The 21481-nt window shown below is 33.9% G+C and overlaps 1 protein-coding gene across 3 annotated transcripts in view; it reads right to left on the reverse strand.

The window, feature by feature from the left end:
• The window catches only part of LOC149781823 (uncharacterized), a 236258-nt gene that overhangs the window by 3230 nt on the left and 211547 nt on the right, over window positions 1–21481 (reverse strand). For 2 of the 3 annotated variants that reach the window (XM_089935998.1, XM_089935997.1), the window contains one exon: window positions 1–7492. This exon is cut by the window's left edge and continues 3230 nt beyond it. In XM_089935998.1, coding sequence (XP_089792124.1) covers window positions 7241–7492 — 252 coding nt within the window. In that variant the 3' untranslated portion in view covers window positions 1–7240. The remainder of the gene's footprint in view (window positions 7493–21481) is intronic. The other variant, XM_089935999.1, reaches the window with a different exon arrangement.

A 21481-nucleotide genomic window follows, 5' to 3' on the forward strand; every position in this document is an offset into this window, starting at 1 on the left:
TTTAAATTGGCTAAACTCTCTACTTTTATTTTAACAAAGTTAATTGTTGGGGCAAATACATGAGGAAAATCATTATATTTTTAGAGTCTGCCTCCAATCATTTTTGTCTGTACGTGTTTGTGTGTGTGTACTGATTCCTGTACTAAATGTATTATTCATCACAAAAGATTCGTTACATCACTAATTTGTTTTACCAATAATTTGCTTTAGTTTATCATATGTGACCCATTTAACAATTTCCGCCAGTCTTGGGGAATCACGACTGTGGTAAATTCTTCCTACATATTGTTTATAATGTGAATCATCAAATGCAGCTTTCAAACACTGATATTTCTGTTAGAATTACTCTAAGTTGAAAAAAAACAAAAAAGTTAGAAACGTATAATAACAGTATAAAAAACTGTATGCAGTGTGAAGTGTCATCCAATGAAGTGTGATCCAAAAATAAATGAACAGACAGATTAGCACTGTAATTACAGAGTTCAGAAATGAAAATATTAAAGGCATTTAATCAATCAGTTACTCTTTTTAATCCAAGAAAAGATAATGCACAAACGTCGTCACAGTCGCTATTCAATGCAACATTCCTCTTGGTTCAAAGTTAACTAACCACTTTACCATATATATATATTTGTGCACAATATGAAAAATTGACTGTGAGAAAGCTTGAAGAAATCTAAGAATGAAACCCTTTTCAACCAGAATTAATTCATATAACTTTATACTGTGAATTCTTTCAATACGAAATTAAGCCCACTGCCTAAAGTAATAATAATAATAATAATGGTATCTGTTGCATGATATTTGTTCAATGGCCAAGTCTGAAAGACCAGTATTTTGAGGTCACCTGTGTACACAAAGGCCAATTGGCTCTTTTCCCCATGGATGGCTGCTATTGTGTGTGTGTGTGTGTGTATATATATATATATATATATATATATACACACACACACACACACACAATCAATACATGATAACATATATATTCAATATTTATTATGTCAAAATGTAAACAAATCAGTCATCATTATACTTACCAAATATAAATTTAAAGACAAGGAGACCTAAAACAAAACTGCTTGCATACATGCCAACCCCTGGCGTGGAAAAAGTGTAATCCAAGTAGACAAAAAGAGTAATCTGTGCAGAAAGAGAGTAATCCACATATAACATGATAAAAGTTCAATAAGCATATGCACAAAATGATTTATTTACCCCTCTGGACTTTCAACATCACTTACTGCTTCAAGTTTTCATATATAACACTTTGAGTTTTAAAAAGCAACAGAATAATATTGTATTTCAAAACACTTTGTACTAAATGAGACTATAAATGTTTCGCACACCAGTAGAGCACTAAATGCTGGGTTAAAGAACCAATTTTTCTTTCATAACCAGACAAAGATGAGAAAATTTATATCTTCCAGTTATTGGGTCTTTTAGCTGGAAAATAAGATGAAAAAAAAAAAACTTTGTCCACAAGAAGTACATTGTCAGGTAGAGTGCCAACTTGATACTTCAAGAGTTCTCCTTCTAATTTATCAGCAGCCTTTCATGCAGCATGGTGCATCATATGACAGACAACCTGGTTTGAACAATGGAGACATTTATCAAAATATAGAATATAGAATGCAACTCCTTTATGAATTCCAGTCATCACTGATGCAGTATCAGCTGAAAATCCCACAGTTCTGCCAACTTATGTTTATTCAAAGCATTATCAAGCAAATAAAAAATTGTTTTCTCCAGTGGAATCTACTGTTAATTCTGGTAATGAAAAAAGAGCACTCTGACTTTGCCCTTTTAGTTGTCAAAGTCTCTAACACAGACTGGGTATAACATTTTGTCATCATAATCACTACTCCTGTCTGTTGCAATACTAAACCGCCTAATTTTCATGGTTTTTGCAATTTTAAGTGAATTATCTTCTGATAACACCTAACAATATTAGATGACTTTGTTCTTACACATGCATATTTTCTGCAACTTTGGAATCTGGAAATATCCTTTTGAACAAAAGACCAATGTAGTCTACTACCGCTAAGGGTAGTCCATGTTCTATTAAGAACTCGATACACAACACCTCTGCATTTATAAAATTTGTGTCCACAATTTAGTTCTGCTGTTAAAAAAAAACGAGTTACCTTAGTATTGGAGTTAGCAAAATGAGCTAATTCAAGGTTTCTTTGTTTTACCACCATGACCAATATTAAAACCCTTTCCACACAGCTTGCAAGGGGCGTGAAGCTGCCCTAGACTGGACTGCTGTATAATGTAATTCATGTATTCATCTCTGAATCGATTTTTCATCTTTTCTAATCCATCTGTGAAATTATTTAAAAACATTTTTGCTCTAACACATGCATCGACTAGAATAAATTTGACTTGACTTTTAGCGCCAAATACCTACAGACTGGTTCTGTACCAGATATGAATTTGAACAAAGAATCCGTAAGCGAAGATTACACGTTAGAAAAGCAGCCTGTTTCTCTCCTAACTAAGCCATACAGCTGCTATAAATAGAAACTGAGATCAAAAGTTTGAAAGTAGAACCAGCCTGTTTCTTGGAAATAGTGCAGCTGCTATAAATAGAACATAATACTGTTAGGAAAGTGCATGTAAGTCTACGGACAAGCGTACTCTTATGTCGTAGTTACATAGAAGCTGTCTTTTCTAGAATACGGTCTGTGGGATTAACAAGATGTCAATAAAAATGAGAAAACAAATTATTCATTTTGTTTGGAGGGGGATATACCTAAAAAGTGTAATCCAAATACACTGACATGTAAGGTGTAATTTAGTGAAAAAAGTCGTAATGATTATGCCAAAAGCATAATGGTTGTCATGTATGTGCTTGCATTTATACTTTCGATAATCTTATCAGAAAGGTATCAATGTCTTCCACATCATGGCATGTAAGTGTTTTATTTAAACATCAGAACACCTTTATTGCTATAATACCTAATACATTTAACTATAATACCTGAGTGTCTCCCTCCATGACAAACATATTTTATGAGAACATGAATACCTGGGTGCTTTATACAATGCCTATGTATTTCACTATTTTATCCAGGTATTTCACTAAAAAGTATTTCACTATTATATCTGGGTATTTCACTATTATATCTGGGTATTTCACTATTATATCTGGGTATTTCACTATTATATCTGGGTATTTCACTATTATATCTGGGTATTTCACTTCAGAGCCTAAAGATTCTATAAGAACATCCATTTCACTTGAATACCTCAGTGTTTCACTTCTAAGATCTAAATAATATATGAGAATTCATTAGAAAGTGATGTATTTTATGAGAACATGCATTTCACTACAATACCTGGATGTTCTCTATAAGATACAAATACTGATTTTATCCCAGCCAAAAGCCTGTGCTGACATGGAATCATGCAAAAACGTTTAATTCATCTGCATCAAACATAAGGTATTGTTGAAAATCCCTTCTTCCTTTATGACAACATAAGTATATGTACATGAACCACAACCTCTACATTAATCATGATACCTATCACTTGACCTTGACCTTACTTTCTACAAGGACATACCTTATTATGTGACATAATTATTTTACATTGTACTGTTACCAAGTCATAAATAATGTATGCCATATTGTGGCATAATGCCTTGAACACCTGATAATGTCATCTTAAAATATATCTTTCAGGGTTACAAAATCTGTGTACCATTCTCATTGCAATATGTTGTAAACATTGTATGTCACACTGCTGCATAACACACCGTATGGTCATGTCATTAATAACATTAAAAAAATGACTACATGTAACTTCGTGATAAAAATAATTTAATGCAAGATGTAGATACATATACCTAAACAATTTCATACGTAAAACAGAACTTTAAGATCTTTTTTGGGGACATACCTTATATATAGCGAAATGATGCAGATTAAAAACATTTGGCTGATCCATGTAAGAGCAACTCTGTCAACTGTTAATAAAAGTCCAAATGAAAAGCCTACTGCATTATTAATCACACTTTGCTCATTTTTATAAACATTTCTTCTAATTACTATATGAGAAAAATCAATGAAATCAGTAGGCAATTCTTGGACACTATTCTAGAACCTGAATCTTTATCGTGGTGCATATAACGGCTCCTTTATTTTAAAGTAACAGTTCCATTTTAAAGAAATTGTTTTAAATTAAAAACAATGCACGCATGTTCATTACGACAGAAATTAATAATACCAATAGTATAAAAATATTCATAGAAGAAAGGTAAAATCTGAAATACCCTCAACTATGCTTTGCCTTTTGTATACACCTTTTTAAAGGAATAATCTGAAAATATCACTGATAATATGCTGTTTTTACAAATTAAAGCATAGATATAAATAGGTGCAAATATGTTTCACCACGCTCTAGTTTCATAATTGAAAGTAAAAGATCTTATTTCCCCTAAAGGTTTGATGGTTTTGCTTCACAGCACCAACTAAATCATGCTGCATTCTAAGCAAAAGCAAAGTTGGTTAGTGTTTTACCGATGTGGAAATGCAGGGCCAACACACTAACAAATGAATTTACTTCCTCAACTTTGCACAGAATATATAATATGCTGATAAAAGTAATTTAATAACTACTTTTAGTAAGAAAAGAATAATGAAATCAAACACATTGAAACTATTCCTGTCATCTGAAAATTGTTCATGTATTTGTTTCTTAAGTCCAAAATGGAAGGTACAGGAATTTTAAGCACATCTGAGAAAGATTACAAGAAACCATGGGATACATTTAAGGTGTTGATGAAATTACACAGAAAATAAATCCAGTTTAAATCCAGTACTGGTTGTTATAAGAATTATTAGGGCAACTAAATTTGAAAACAAATATATCTTTAACAAAACAATGCAATGGGGTTTTTAATGTTTGCATCAAATTATAAATAAATTAAAAGCTATGAACAGCATGTTTTGTGCCATCTGAGTAGTAAAATGCTGTACATATACACCGTGATTTTAGGTCAAAATCTATTTGATATACTGATTGTTATGTGAGTATTGGCAATGTAACGATACCTTGAAAGTTGTATTCTCGATGTTTATTTACGACATATGATAACAAAGAAAGAATTGTGCAATTAATGTAATTGAAGTCCTCTCAAGTTTGTGTTATACATTCATGAAAACCATCCAAACTATAAATCTTTTAATGTTTATTGTTCTCATGATCTCTTTTTTTCTTCTTACACAAGATTAAAATATAGTTGCATACAAAATTCAAATAAAATAGTGATTTTACAAAAAGCTTATATCTATTCTTTCAATTATCACATTATTCATCTATTCTCCATAATATGTATAAATATTTACCTTAAATTATCTGGACATTAGAAATGTTTTATATAAATAAGTACTGATGTAAAAGTGCAGACTATCACAGTTCTAAATTTGAAAAATAAAATAAAATCTATAAATCACATGTACAAATCATCACAGGGAATAAAGGTTTGGAATGTGGCATGTAAATTAAGAAAGTAAAGAAAGGTGTAATTTAACAATTGGACGGAATGTACCTATCACAAATAAAATGAAAAAATTATAAAATTAAATTGAGAAAAATACTATGAACGGGGAAACTATAAATAAAATATGGACAGGTGCCATACTAAGTAAAGACAAATACATAAAAAACCTAAACTTATTTAACTAAACAACTGTGTCTATAAACAAGTGCAATTTTTCTAACATAAATGCAATTCTGCATTATGAGATAAAATTGTCTCTATTTCTGAGACATTAAAATGCAATAAAGAATGAAGGTTGCTGGTTAATAACTATAATACTATATTTACTTGCTTATAAGTTGAGACAACTGCAAACTGCAACGACCCAGATCTGCCATCACATAATGCACTGGCAGATTAGGGTCTATGCAGATTGTTAGGACTAATCAGTAAAACAAACAATACTTTCATCTGCTATCACATTATGTGATGGCACATCAGGGTCTATTGTGTCCAGTTGGACTCTACTTATAGGTGAATAAATATGGTAATTTAATGGCTGTGTATGTTGAGTATATGATCATGAACATCTTTATAAATTTTCCAATGCACAGAATTTTATCAGGTAATAGTGGACAATAGTGTGAGATTTTGGAACCAAATTTTATCCTGTAATACTGGATGATGGTGTGAGATATTAGAACCAAATTTTCATGTAATACTGGACTATGGTGTGAGATATTAAAACTGAATTTTACCATGTAAAATTGGACAATATTGTGAGATATTAGAACTGAATTTTATAGTGCAATATTGGACAATGGTGTGAGATATTAGAACTCAATTTTATCAAGATATGTAAATGGACATATATAAAACAACTTATCCTGTGAGGAAATGATTAGTAACAGTGGTTACTTCCCTTGATATAGTTTGACAGCTTGCCTGGAGCACTTTTTGAATAATAACAAATCATTTCAATTTTAAAATTGTTCACAAAAAGTAAATTGTTTAAATGATTTTTTTAAACCTACTTTATAAATTTTTTAAAAAATCAACTGACGTCAAAAGAAAACAAGACTTTAAATATTTATAATTAATACTACATGTATTTAGAGGGATATAAAAAGGAACATAATTATCAGTCTCTCACAAGCAAGTTATTTGGATTATTTTTAATGTGGTATAGATACCCCCCCAAACAATAAGCAGTCTCAAATTTTATATTGTATATTATCTCATGTAAATGAGGGTTAATAAAGATCTATAAATATTTAATTTGTAAGTACTGAAAACCAATGATTATAGCAACAATATTCAAGACAAAATCATTCTTGTACATATGGTTTAAATATTACACAAACTGACTTGAACCAGTCTTGACAAATCTCTATTAATATGACCCAAATTGAAATGAACCATTCTAGACAAATCTCTATCAATAGTTTCCAAACTAACTTGAACCAGTCCAGACAAATATGTATTAAATGACCCAAACTAACTTGGACCAGTCCAGACATATATGTATTAAATGACCCAAACTAACTTGAACCAGTCAAGACAAATTTTTATCAAAATGACCCAAACTGACTTGAACCATTCCAGACATAGCTGTATTAATATTTATTAATATCATTTGATATACACTGATATCAAACTATTAATATTGATATCCAGGTGTAACTTGATAAAATTATGTGCATTGGGCTTTCTTTTCACATAACAATTAAACCATAACTATAGATCAATTGAAATCTAGACATCATAATCATGACCAAATGAGGATTCACTGCCACTTTCTTCCCCAGGACGATACAAATCTATTGAAGTACCCGTGAAGGATCGACCAAGGTAGGGATCAGAGGCTTTAGTCCGATAATTCAATACATTGGTGAAATGTTCTTGGTCCCAGCTGGAATGAACACTATTTCCTATTCCACTTGTGGCTGCTGTTGTCATTAAGCTTTGAGGATTATCTAGTGGTGAAATGGGCCGAAATACATCAGTCTGCAAACAAAACCATATCTGTGTTAATAACGACTTTATATTTAAATCCATCATTATCAGCATCACAAAGTTCAAGTACAGGTAAAGAAAAATGTAAGCCATGCAAAAATTATCATGGGATTGGTCTGCAAATAGATATAATTACTGTATATACTTGCTTGAACATCAAGTCTGGCTGTAAACTGCACAGATCCAGATCTGACAGCACATTAGATGCCAGTAGATCTTGGTCTATGTTGCTTTCATTTGGACTCAACACACTAACCCCTAGCGATGAGTTAACATGGCAGGAGATAGTAGCCTACTGCTGAGCTCTGTAGCGTCATGGTCATGCATGATACACTAAAGTGGGTGGTATTATAGAAAAGTAGACAGATGTAGCTCTACAATGATAATAATCTGGAATATTTAGTTACACTACAGAATACAGAGGGAAAAACTTTGTTTTTTGGACTCAACCTTTTTCTACCCAAACTTGGCCTGTGGCCAAGGATCTGACTTTGTGTCCCGATTTTAGACTTTGTGTCTCAGATCTAAGGCAAACTGGTATGAAATGCAAACAGACAGATGAACCTTTGCAAAAAGTAGGATAAGATTGGCATTTGGAATAAAGAGTAGTCTCAATACAAAAATAATGGCTCTGTTTAGCAACAGAAAAAGAAGAAAAAAAGAACTCCAACTTTTACCCTTGTGCTCATGTATGAGCCAAATAGCCAATGAAAAATGATGTTTCTAATACAACTAGGTAGTATGTTATTGAAAGATCACCTGGGATTTGGTGTTTTCGGATCTATTCAGAAAAAGCTTTCAAAATGTGTTTCCTACTCGAATTTCAGGCAAAAATGACAAAAACCTCCAGGGGTTAATGTGTTAAAAGCAAGTAGCTTTGGTAATGGGTTTTAATCTGCCTAAACATTCGGGTCTCTTCTCTTCTTTATATGATGTACAACCTAGTCAACCAAACGCAACAGGCAGCCTGTTGTAAGGGGTTATAATTGCTTAGGTAATAAAGAAAAAGGAAGTTGCAGTATATGTCATGTTACATTAATTTGGTTTTAATTTTAAATAAATTAGAAAGAAGACCCAATATGGTCCAATTTTAGAAAGACAATGAAAAAGATAATAGAAAGAAATGAAAAGAAAGATTTTATCCTGTATTACTTGTTATCACATTATTTACTGAAAACAGGTAATCAGAACTGGACTGAACCATAAGCCTAAGGCAATCTGGGGATTCCCAAGAGATCGTCACTGCCTGTGAGGTGAAATTGTAAAAGTGAGCTGCAACTTGCAGACATCTAACAAATAAACATATAACAATCCTTCTTTAAAAGAATAAACAAATAATAACCCTTCTTAAAAAAGTTGGAGAAAAAACCCACTTGATGGCATTGTAAAATATGTTAAGTATATTTAATCTGTATTGTGTGATTAACCGTTACCTATAACTGAGGATAGGAATTGGGCCTACACGTCTAATATCATGCAGGCAAAACATGCTTACTAAGTCCGAGTTCTGGATACAGTCTTGATTCTGACATTAGAATTTTCTAGAAATGAATTTTGATGGAAATTTCCATTAAGATGACAGTAGTGGAGATTTATATAAGATTGTTTATAACTGAGAATGTTCTAGAAATGAACTTTTTACCCTCATTCTGTTTCTCAAATTGTGTCTTATGTTTTTATGTTATCGTAAGATTTATTTATTTTGGAATTATTCATTTATATCACAACATCCAAAGTGGAATAAGTCTTATTGTTTGTATACAGTTTTAATTTGAGAGGTTTTATTTAAATTATTTGCTGGAATTACAAAGTGCTCAATATTTTTGGTCTGAATCCCTATTTTGGGATTGTTGTGAATCCAGTCAATGACATTTTAGATTATGCCATTGTAATACATCATGACTGTTAGTACATAAACACTATTATAGGCTACTGGCACTTGTTTTAAATTATTGTCAAAAGATAGACAGCATAACACTTGCCACCTATTATATACTGAAGCAGAGCAGAGTGGTCTGTTTACTTCGAACTCTTTGATGCTACCATAATGTGTGGAAGTGTTGAGTTGTTTACCAAGGAGTGATCAGCTTTCCTATTCCTACTGCCTCCCATTGATTTATTTGCAGTATCAAGAAATGGCTCTTCCAGAACTCAGGACAAACATGGCAGATTATATCGACACACTTTTTTCAGCATGTATTAAATGAATGGTGTTGTGCTGTATGTCAGTATGAATCAGGTTTAAATCATATATGCATGAAATGAATCTGGTAATTTTAACTACATTCTGAGATGCAGACTTGAAAGTTCAATGAAAAACAGAGATAAGTATCATTTATACTGCTTGGTGGAATGAAGTATAGTGATATTCACAGTACTATATAATAATTTTCAGATCTATAATACATGTGATATCGCCTCCTGACATTACAAATGATGCAATAACATCATAGAAAAGAAAGGCAAAACGACCAAAGCATTTCAAGGTCACTTCACTTTTCTGTGGTTTGGTAAACATAATTAGGATTTTTCACCCTGTGAATACAGTCAGATATTGAATTAAATTTATGAAATTTGTCAAATATTTTATATCTTTTGCCTGTAATGACTTACAAAGGTTAGAAATTATTTGAGTTTTATTAATTTTCTTAAAAATGATCACTTATGTAAGATCCTGTATTTTGTATATGCCATCAACAGACGGATGTTTAAAAATATAATGGAAGTAATAGTTTAAATTTCAACAGGAATTTTCTACACATATTTGAAGCTAAAGTTTTGTCTGTATACTAATGATGTATAGTTTTAGGTGACATACATTAATCCAACCCCCAGTTTTTAATGGTTGTATAATATTGACATGGCTTATCATAAGATGTAATCAGCTGTTTACATGACATGACCCCCTGTTCTTAATGGTTGCAATACTTTGTATACTAAAGACATACTGTATAAGATATATTCAGGTGACATGCAAATATTTGGCTGTCAGAGTTTTAAATGTTGTACACAAATGATATATGGTACATTAAAATATATTTCAGTGACATGCATATATTCAACCCACAAAGATTTAATGGTTGTATACTGACAAAAAACATGGTATCATACATTACAAGATATATTTACAGTGTATGCTCACAGAACAGTTTATTCTGAAAGATGCTGTGCTGTGAAGTGGTAGATGTTACAACTGCTGAGAACAGCTGCCATTTGCAAGTACTTAATATCAATTATAAGTTGAGTCTAACTACAAAAACAACACAGACTCTGATCAATAGATGTCTATATTGCTTTTTTATATTGCAGATCTAGATCTGGTGGTGTGTTCTGATGCCACACAGAGTTATATTACAGCAAATACAATCATTCTACCAGATTTTTACTTAACATATTTCTTTTTTGCAAGATGTTTACAATGTGAAACTGAAGGTCTGGATCAACTTCCTGTTTGCTGTCACTGAGATTTAACTAGCAAATCATAGCTGCATGTTAGAAATAATAAATGTACCTATGTATTACATTCCATGTATCTGTATCATTTTCCGATTCGTTAATCTGTTTTGTACAGACAGTTCAATGACAAGTTAATGTTTTGTACAGTTCACTGACATGTTAATGTTCTGTACAGTTCAGTGACAAGTCAATCTATTTTGTACTGTTCACTGACAAGTTAATCTATTTTGTGCTGTTCACTGACAAGTTAATCTCTTTTGTTCTGTTCACTGACAAGTTAATCTGTTTTGTACTGTTCACTGACAAGTTAATAATCTGTTCTGTACTGTTCACTGACAAGTTAATCTGTTTTGTACAGTTCACTGACAAGTTAATGTTCTGTACAGTTCAGTGACTAGTCAATCCATTTTGTACAGTATACTTGTTAATCTGCTTTGTATCATTGACAACTTAATCTGTACAATTTGTTTCATACAGTTGTATAATGTTAGCAATACCTGTCACAGCAGGTTTTCATTCAAAAGTAAATAATTTAATAAAAGTAGAAGAGACGAACAGGACAGAAAACTATTTTCTTATCTATCACTCCATAAATTATAATGGAAAGAATGAATGAATGGTTTTATATACTGTCGAATGACATAATATTATCAACTATCCATTGACCTAAAATTATCAAATATCAATATTGATTGACCTAATAGTATAAACTATTATTATCACTATCCACTGAAGTATTTTTATTACTATTCATTTACCTACTGTATTATTATTAACTATCAACTGACTTAATTTTCTATCAATTACCTGAACAGGCATACAACACTGAATGTGCAATGAACTGTATAAAACTTCATTAACTCTAACTATACAGATAAGATGAAAAGCAACCCTGAGAAAAACTACTAATATTGTCTTCTCTGTCAAATGCAGGGTCTCCTCTAGGACATATCATTGAACCATTCACACTAATTTCTATAAATATTTGCCAAAAAATATTTACAAAATGCACAAAAATCGTGCATCACATTTCCAACTTCTATTTTTATTATTTCATTAAATCCTCCTATATTCAGAAAATACATGCATTTTTTTAAAACAATTATAAGGTTAATTTCCCACTTGCATTTACATCGTTTGAGTGGCTCCTGCAAATTCTGATGTTTATTTTCAAGCATATGGGATAAGATGATATGTAATCTTTTAAAAGTAATTTGAAGTATTGTACTTAAAAAATATTGTTTGGATGAAATTCATGGTATTTCAGAAAATTGTCTTTGTTTCCTCATGTACATATTTAACTGCAAATGTGCGTGTTTTCAAAAGACTTTATGCATATCCAGTTAATCCATAATCCATGTCACTTTATTGCATAGCATTAATCCCAAAGGTACAATCCCAGCATGCACAGTTGTGTTCACCTCACAGCAGAACAACTACAGGAATGAAATGTTAGTTATAACCAGTGAGTTGATCAACTTTAACATATTTGACCATGCATCAAAAAAATTAACATAATATGGGAATAACTATTCTTATGTATGGTTTCTAACAAACATATATACCAAAAAAGATACATAAATCAGAGATAATGATAAATAATTTGCATAATGATACTGTGTATAGGGTAGAGAGAAAGAGAAAAACCCTTCCAGTGCAAAGGTGCTTATAGCCAAAGCTTCCAAACATCACTCTCAAACTAGTTTGCTGTCTAAATATAGTAAATTGCCAGGAATTCCAGTGCCTACAAAAATCTAGTTAATGTCTAAACAACTTTATGTTTTTCTATTTCAAAAAGGCAGCAGAAATTATGAATTCTGCAAGATTACAAAATAAACAATGTATCAGTACATTCAAAATTTCAAACTGCTTATCCCATCATAAACTTTTGAATAAAATTTACAGACAATACTTTGTGTATATGATGAGTTTTCAACAGTTTCACTTACGGAGTTTAATCTAATGACCCCTATAAACTGGTCTATTTGTACAATCAATACAAAGAATTTATTTTTAGCAAAAGTTTAAATTCCCGACACAACTAGAATAAATATGCTAAAATTTCCTTTACCGGTACAAACCGTATATACTGTCTTATAAGCTGAGTCAACCTACAAAACTCCATAGACCCAGATATTGTCATATAATTCATCTGCAGATCTAGGTCTATGGAGTTTGTAAGAACAACTAGTAGAACAAACTTTACAGACCCTGAGGTGCCAGTGCTTTATGCATATTAGGATCTATAATGTTTGCAGTTCAACCCAACTTGTATATTGAGTATTTCAAATAATAAACTATTCAGAAATTGTCATTTAATATAGAACTCTATGAAATTTTCAAACATGGGGACATAATTATGGTTACATACTGTACAATCAATTTCCAGAAGAAAGACCAGCATGCATATATCAGTTATTCATCAGCAGAATGCTAAGAATTCAAGGTTTAACTTCCATGGACAAGGTCATACTTTACAAGGTCAGAAGATTGAGACACTCTGATAAACAGCTTTCATCAAAAAGTTAATCATCATAAAGGAATTTGCTTTAAAGCAACAAAAATTCTCTAAAATATTTCACATTCAATAATTGGCTCTGTTTGTGGAATACTACCAGAGGACAGGAAATTTCACAGCAAGCTAACCGTCACATATTTTATGGTCTGAATTTGACCACAAAATGTAAAACTGCTAAGTATATTTTCCTTCTAAAGCTTTCATGCTTTCAGTAGCCATATTGCCATAATTGGATTTTATTACAGAGCAGTTTTTCCATGCACATATTGCAATAAGAGGCACAAGTAGTCCCTAGATTGCTCAACTGACTGGCATCTACCTAGTCGTTGAAGGCAAGAGATGCTGGCCAAGAAATCAGAGACAATATGCATCTTTCTGAAGTAATATTTTCCAATGCCACTGTGTTATTTGTTTAAATAAAGAAAGGTCTCAATGCCAGGAAGCTTTTTTGTCAAAGCTCATCAATATTCTGACAATTTTTTTTTATAGATAAAGCTATTGCAGTTTTGTCTATTTTTAGTTCCAGTGATAAACGTTAAACATGCTCCACGATACTGGTTGCATAAACCATAAAAAAAAATTTACAAAAAAATACATAACTTGCTTTAAACAAGCCAGAGTGTGCAGTAACTAAAGTACCTATACCTATTTATGAATGCTTCTTCAATATTAAAAATCTAACACAGTTCATGATTAAAGTGGGCTAAATGACTTTGTACTTGCCTTTTGCTGCTGACTGACCTGGACTTAAGCTTGACACCATTTTTAATGTGTTGTATTCAATCAACTTTCATGAAGGAAGAGAATTTTGTAAGGGCAATTGCTTGATTAACAAGTCACATGGATAAGAATCTATTTAAGAAAAGATCAGCAAAGTTTCACAAACGGAATGAAAATTTATTTGTTAGTTGTTAGTCAAAGGAAATTCTGTGATAATTTGCAAGTGCTCACAATAATTGGGAATGCATGAGACCCATGTTACTATTTCAATCAAGTGGCAAGTGAAATGTGTTTGTGCAGCCTTGGGCATAAAACAAAGTGCAACCATTTCTACCAGCAATCTCCCACACTGCTTAGATCCTGGTTTTAAAAAATCTAAAACAAAAGAACTGAATTTGCATCACCTCTATTTGATGCGAGTTAACAGATTCTAAGAGGTTTGCCTTTATTTTAAATTTTACACCAGAAAAATATTTGTAAATTCCTTATATATACAAACTGCAACTCATGAATGATTCAAAACTTTGAGGTCAATTCTGTGGATCATACCTCAAATGTATCTCATCAGCTGCCATTCAGATGATCTTGGCTACTAACAAAACTAAGATCAACTGAGAAACGGCAAATGAATAAAACTATTTGCTCATTCATAACATCTCAATCAATCCAACAGTAGAGCCAAAGTAATCCAATAATTTCCTTAATGAAGACAAATGTCTGCCAAACAAAATATAAGATTTTTCTGTGAATTGTCTTGAACAAATAGCCAAGGTGGTTTAAGTGCTCAGGATGTGGGGAAAATGTGTATTGACACAATACCCCTTTGTCTCCTGGAAAAAATATGGCCAAAATTATTGCAATGTACCCATATTTGGTGATGAATCAGCATCATGTAATACATTTTGAAGGCCTTGAAGCTAGGATTGCTTTTTGTCAAATTTGGTCAAATTATGTCAAATCATTTTTAATAAAGGTTTAAAAAGTTTCTTAACAAGAGCTATATTTAATTGTGGATCAACCTCATCTGTATAAACTCAAAAGCCTTTCATGTTGGTCCAATTTTATTGTGTCAATTGTTAGAAAAAGGCATGATTTTTTATTTTTTAGTAATGGTATCTCATATGTGATGAAGAGCTCTCAGGAACTCATGGATGGGCATCAGGAAAGCATGAATTTTCAGAAGCTGCTTAGCTCTTATCAGCGCATATCTATGACATTATCTTAATTGACCAATGACACACCCCTTTTGATCATCTGTGTTTGAAAATTAAGTGTGTCCTGGAAAAGAGACAACAACATGTAACCAGTGTGACTCGATTCATACCTGAATGAACTGGCTGAATGGTCAGTGTTCAATTTTGGCATCAATTACACGACACTGCTACTCCACAAACTATATTCTGTATGGTGGATTGGGTAGGTTGGTGGTGAGAGTATATTTTTATATTTTGATCTAACATATTTGCTTGCATCTGAGATACACAACATTTCTGGCTTGGGTGGGTCAGCCTGCTTAAGGTGTTTTGTCAAGAGGCTCTGGTAAGCTTTTTTTTTTTAAAAGCACTTTTGAGTTCTTGTGTCAACTACTTGATGTTTCTTGTTAAATTTCAATTAAAATATTTTACTGTAGTTAAATACTGCCATATTAGACAAGCACAAAAAGCCTCAATGTGATGTTTATCTAGCAAGTTGTGAAACATACAACCACAGGGACTCATCACAATCAAAATTATGATTCTCGGTAAATGGAAAGAAAGATTGGGTGGTCCAATGGCTGTAACAGACTTCATCCCTGTACCTACAACCAGACTCAGTAGTCAACCAGGCTGACTATGTATCAACATTATTTTGTAGCGTTTTGCAAACAACAACATGGGAAAATTTAAACTACTCAACACTGATTTTACATGTAGTTTTCCAGGGAACAACCTGCAAATTACATTTAACAAAAGAAAATAAGAATGAATGCTCTTCGGTTTTTTTACCATTGGGCCATCTTTAGAACCAAACAAAAATTGGGTTTTCATCTTGGTTAGAAATGTTATCATTATTTACACACTAATTTTTTTTGGTGTTATAAAAATGTAATGCAGATAACTATTTTCTCTATTATACAGTTGCCCAATAAATGCAGCAATGAGATTTCTCTAGCAAGGCTGTTCTGCATGTTTGTCATAGGAATGCCCCTGCAGACTCAGTGATGTAGAATAGACTTGACACACCCACCTGCACTTTGTAAGAGGTGAATAATGGAGGTAGAAAACATGGTGGCTCAGTGCTTAGCATGCAGGATTTAAAACTGAGAGAGTGCAAGTTTTAATCTTACCACTGGATCAAACTGGGTCAGCAACCATGGTATGTCTTTCAGCAAGGCACTTTACTATCAATTGTCCTGTCACTAAATAACCTAACTGTGTTTCTGTGTCATAAAACAATAAAATTCCTAATGTCTTCGTAAGAGAAATAACTCTTATGAAAAAATTCTTGTTATAAATGGGAAACAATTTAAATCAATAATTTGGCAAGCAATCTATTAAACATGACATGTTCTTACATTATTGTGCTAAAAACAACTAGTGTTTTTAATATGCATATAACCATTAAAATGTAGTTGGGGTGGGTGGGATAAAAATATTTTAAATAATATCAGTAATACTCTACCTGTTGCTACTGCATAGCTGAATTTGTCAGTTTGATGAGAGATCTCATGATCCCCAAACTGGCAAATAAGAAACAAACCCAGGGAATACTCACCCTCACAGAAGAGCAACAACGATTGTGCCTTGTGAGAAAATGTCTTCTCTTTGATGGGCTAATGAATGAAAGTAAAAGTAGGAGAAAGTATTGTGAGAGTGACTAAATGCGGATTTCATCATCTCCTCCAATGATGAATGAGTTAGATAGGCCTACGAGGCAGCAATGGTATGCACCTCATTGGCTTCAATTTTCCTGAAAGACAGGTCATTGACACTATGGGATTGGTAAGCTCTCTTGATAGTTAATGCGTTCCTCCTAGAAATGGTGGAAGCTGAAATACTGCTGAATCTTTAATGGGTAGAATGTTTCCTTTCTTTTTCCCTTTACAGGCTACCAAGTAAAAACAGAGACCCCTAACTGGACATAAAAGTCTATCTTGGTCATCCCCAGCACAGATAAGGCTGAGACTGGGGATCTCAACTTGGAGTGGAGCGACCGAAGGAAGCTGTTGCTAAAAAAAACCTGGCTGACAAAGGATGGAAATTGCTTATAATTCCTGCTGAACCTGATAAGCCCTGCTCTATGGATAGGTCATGGAGCATTCACCTTCATCTTGCATGTGCTAAAGCAAGCATGAAAACCATTTTGAGGGCAAGGTTCTCAAAGAAAGCATTACCCAAACATATGGGGGTGGTTATTTAGTAACTCAAGACACAAGAGAGATTCCATTTAGGTATTAGTGAGCAAGACACTGGTCTCTGCAATTCAAAATACCTTATCAAGTTTGCTAGGTGACAATCCTTCACAATGTAGTGCTTTTTGAAAACTTGACCGTGTTTGAAAGGGCTGCTCAATAGCCAGTACCTCCTGAGGAAAGATCCTGGGATCAGCCGCCAGAAGATAGCTGAACCATGACCACAAAGAGGCAATCAAAATGAGACCAGTCATGATGAGCCTAACTTTGTCAAGGACCTGTGAGATCATTCTGAAGGGTGGGAAGGCACAAGTGTCAAGGACCTGTGAGATCATTCTGAAGGGTGGGAAGGCATAAGTGTCAAGGATCTGTGAGCTCATTCTGAAGGAAGGGAAGGCACAAGTGTCATGGACCTGTGAGATCATTCTGAACGGTGGGAAGGCACAAGTGTCATAGACCTGTGAGATCAGTCTTAAGGGTGGGAAGACATAAGTGTCAAGGACAAGTGAGATCATTCTGAAGGGTGGGAAGGCACAAGTGAACAGATGAAGGCATTCACTGCCCAGACGTTCTGTAAATGTAAAAGGGGAGTATGTTGTTCAGCTTGATGGCAAACAAGTCCACCAAGGGTGTACCCCAAAGTTGTAAAGTCGGCTACAATTTTCCCATTGCTCACAGGCATTGTCTTTTGCATACTTCTGCTCCAAAATAAGATTTTTCACAAAAATAAGCTCTGCCTAAATTTCACTTCCTTGAATCAGTGCTTTACTAACTATTATAAAAGATCAACTACCTGATCCATAATACTGTATGAGGATTTCAAGCCCACAGTCTACTTGTTCAGACAGAGGCGTTTAGATCAAATAAATATCTTTACTTCTTAAGTTTATAATTAGATTCCTATTTACATTTATCTACCCCTAATAGTAGGATTATATTGTTTTGTAGTACAAGATCCCACAAGGCTAAATTGTAATGAGCAAAGAAATTAAAATTGGACTTAATTTTCTATATATTAATTTTGCTTGTTTGTCTGCATCTAACTTTGATATACTGGAAAGGAAGAGTTGACTGGCATGCCATCTGTTTTGGTCCATCAGCATGTACATGTATTTAACCACCACTTCAAAATCACTCACTGGTATCACCATTAACACTTTCTGAACTCGTCTGATATACTTCCCAACTTTAAAAATAATTTGCCTTCATCACTATCATCAGCCAGTATTTGATGAATGAAATCTTCATCTAAAGACCACTCTGGTGGCCTAGTGGTTAGAGCGTCCACCTCAGATGCGAGAGGTCGTGGATTGGAACCCCAGCCGAGTCATACCAAAGACTTACAAAAATTACACTAACAGCTACCTCGCTAGGCACTCAACATTAAGAGGTTAGTGTTAGGACTGGTTGACCTGGTGTCAGGATAATATTACTGGGTGGGACATCATGCTACATGTCTGCGGCATGATGCCCCAGTGCTAGACATCACTATAAACTGCCACACTGCAGACATCATAGCGATGTGACTGAAAAATTGTTAAAACTATGCTAAAAATCCTAATCACACACACACACACATCATCTAAAGATTACCATTCTAGGAATCAGCGATTTGGGGTTTTCTAAGCAGCCTATATTATAAATGTGGAATTGAACAACTTTCTTGATGCAAGGTTCAAACTACAACAGAATGCCCAGTATGCCAATTAAATTTAGCTTAACCATTAATGTCAGGCTGAATAACCCTTCTTTGTGAGCAGTTTTAAAAAAGACACTTCTATGCTATGATACCTCTACTCATTGTACTTATTTTGCGACAAGCACTTTATGGGTGAATGGCAGAATAAAAATTGTATACTGCACAGAGTATATTTTCATATGCATGACTTTTAAATAATTTGTGAGAGTTCTTGTGCAATACTGGTCTCCAAGTGCACAAATTCGTACAAATTTTATGTGATTCATACAATCATGGACTTTGGCAGCATTTCTACTTATTGTATCTGGGGGTACACTAAAACTGAGATGTTGTCAGGAGACCATCACATTGTGACCTCTTATTTGCTAGATGTACCATTGAAAGCCTAAGAACACTGCCCTCATTTCCAACTTTGTTGTGGAGGGTGGATTCTTCTTCCTGAAACCATGAACCCTGAAGAATCAGACCCTCCTGCTCTAGATGATCACCCCACCATGAATCTGATGCATTTGTAAACAGGAAACAGTGGGGTTTGAGGGGGGTGCATGCAGACTCTGGCCAGAAGTCGGTTCCAATTTGTCAACCAATTTATATTGTTGTGGAAATCCCAACCAAGAGAAATTGGAGCATTCAAGGGTTCCCTGTGTGGTTTCCATGCTACTAGTAAAATGTAGAAACTGGAGTTACTGCAAGTGAAGAATGCCTGGGGGAACCAGGTCCACTGTCATGTTCAAGATCCCCAAAAGAGTGAGAAAAACATGAGCTAACAACTTGTTCTTTAATCTCTGTGTCACCAACAGGGCCAAGATCTTGTAAAAAAAATCTTGAATCAAATGAACTCTGTCTTTTTGGTGGAAGACAAAGCCTGGTCATTATGGGCAAACAGCAAGAAAGGTCTAGTCTGAGTGAGTCTAGATTACCATTGTGAATCAATTAATCATTGAAATATTGGAGGACTGATATACTGATTGGCTTTAAATGGGTTGCAACTACTCCCATGGCCATAGTAAATGCTCTGAGTGGAAGCTAGGCCAAATGGCAGATCTTGGAATTGGAAGACCCTCGCCTCCAAACAAAGTCTAAGAGACTTCCTGTGAGGAGAAAAGAAAGGAATTGTGAAGGTATAATGAACAACCTTAAATAATTTACCCAGTAGGTTCTGAGAGTGGTCAGGATGATTCTGCTTCTTGGCTGATTTCAAAGAGCCAGAAGTGGATGTCTTTGTTGATGGTCTCTCAAATCCTGACTAGCCACAGAAGAGATGAGCCCTCCAAAGAGAGTGATCTAGACCCCTGAGAAAATGAGTACTTCAACAGGCTGAATGAGGATGCTAAAAAGAAGTCAGCATTAGAGGAGACACACGCTAGTGACCTAACCTTTTGCTCTGAGGATTCTGGTGTTTTCACTGAAAGGTAAGCCAAGGTCCTTGCAAAAATATCCACATGAGCTGCTGAGTGTGAGTTTTAGTGGGCCAAGAAGGCATATGAACACTGTAGCTAGAAGAAGCTACTATGGGTAGTAATGTAAAGGAAGGGACAGACCCCACCAACATTGTCTAGCAAAAAGCTTGTTACTTGCTAAACTTTGTGAAAGCTCCTTGATTTTAATATAGTGAGGAAGAACAGATATGGTCGAGAGTGTGCCCCTGAAAATTCCTCCAAACTGTAAAGAATTGGTGAGTAACCAAATCCTAAAAGTTTGGAACACAGATCGAAAGAGGCAGTAACCCTCAATGCTTTATTGAAAGACCAGAATTCCTGTTCCTCTGCTTCCTGAACAGAAGGGAGAGAAAGTGAAAGGATCCCAAAAGGAGGGTACTATATTGGCCCTCTCTGTGTCCAACTGATTGGCTTCAACAAGGACAGAAAGGACCTCTCTTGGGAGGGAGGACTATGTGACCCAATGTCTCTCTGCAGATTTTGCAGGAGCACAATGTGCCTACCAAATTTAACAACCATTAATCTCAAGTGATTAGCAATGCAAACTGTGAGTTCCAGGTACAATTTCATCAATGCTTTAGTTCTGTTTCACCTATCAACAGATTCAAGACAGTGAATGTTATACTCACAATTTCACATCTGTTTCTTTTTAACTAATAAAAATGGGTGCAAAAATTGTGCCTGCAACAGCTGTCTCAGACGAGTTCTGAATTTAAAGAATAACAAGGCAAAAAGGCAAATAACTAATACAAGTTTT

Source organism: Sinohyriopsis cumingii, chromosome 15 (genome assembly GCF_028554795.1).
Source record: "Sinohyriopsis cumingii isolate HCF-2022 chromosome 15, ASM2855479v2, whole genome shotgun sequence".
Taxonomy (NCBI): Eukaryota; Metazoa; Mollusca; class Bivalvia; order Unionida; family Unionidae; genus Sinohyriopsis; species Sinohyriopsis cumingii.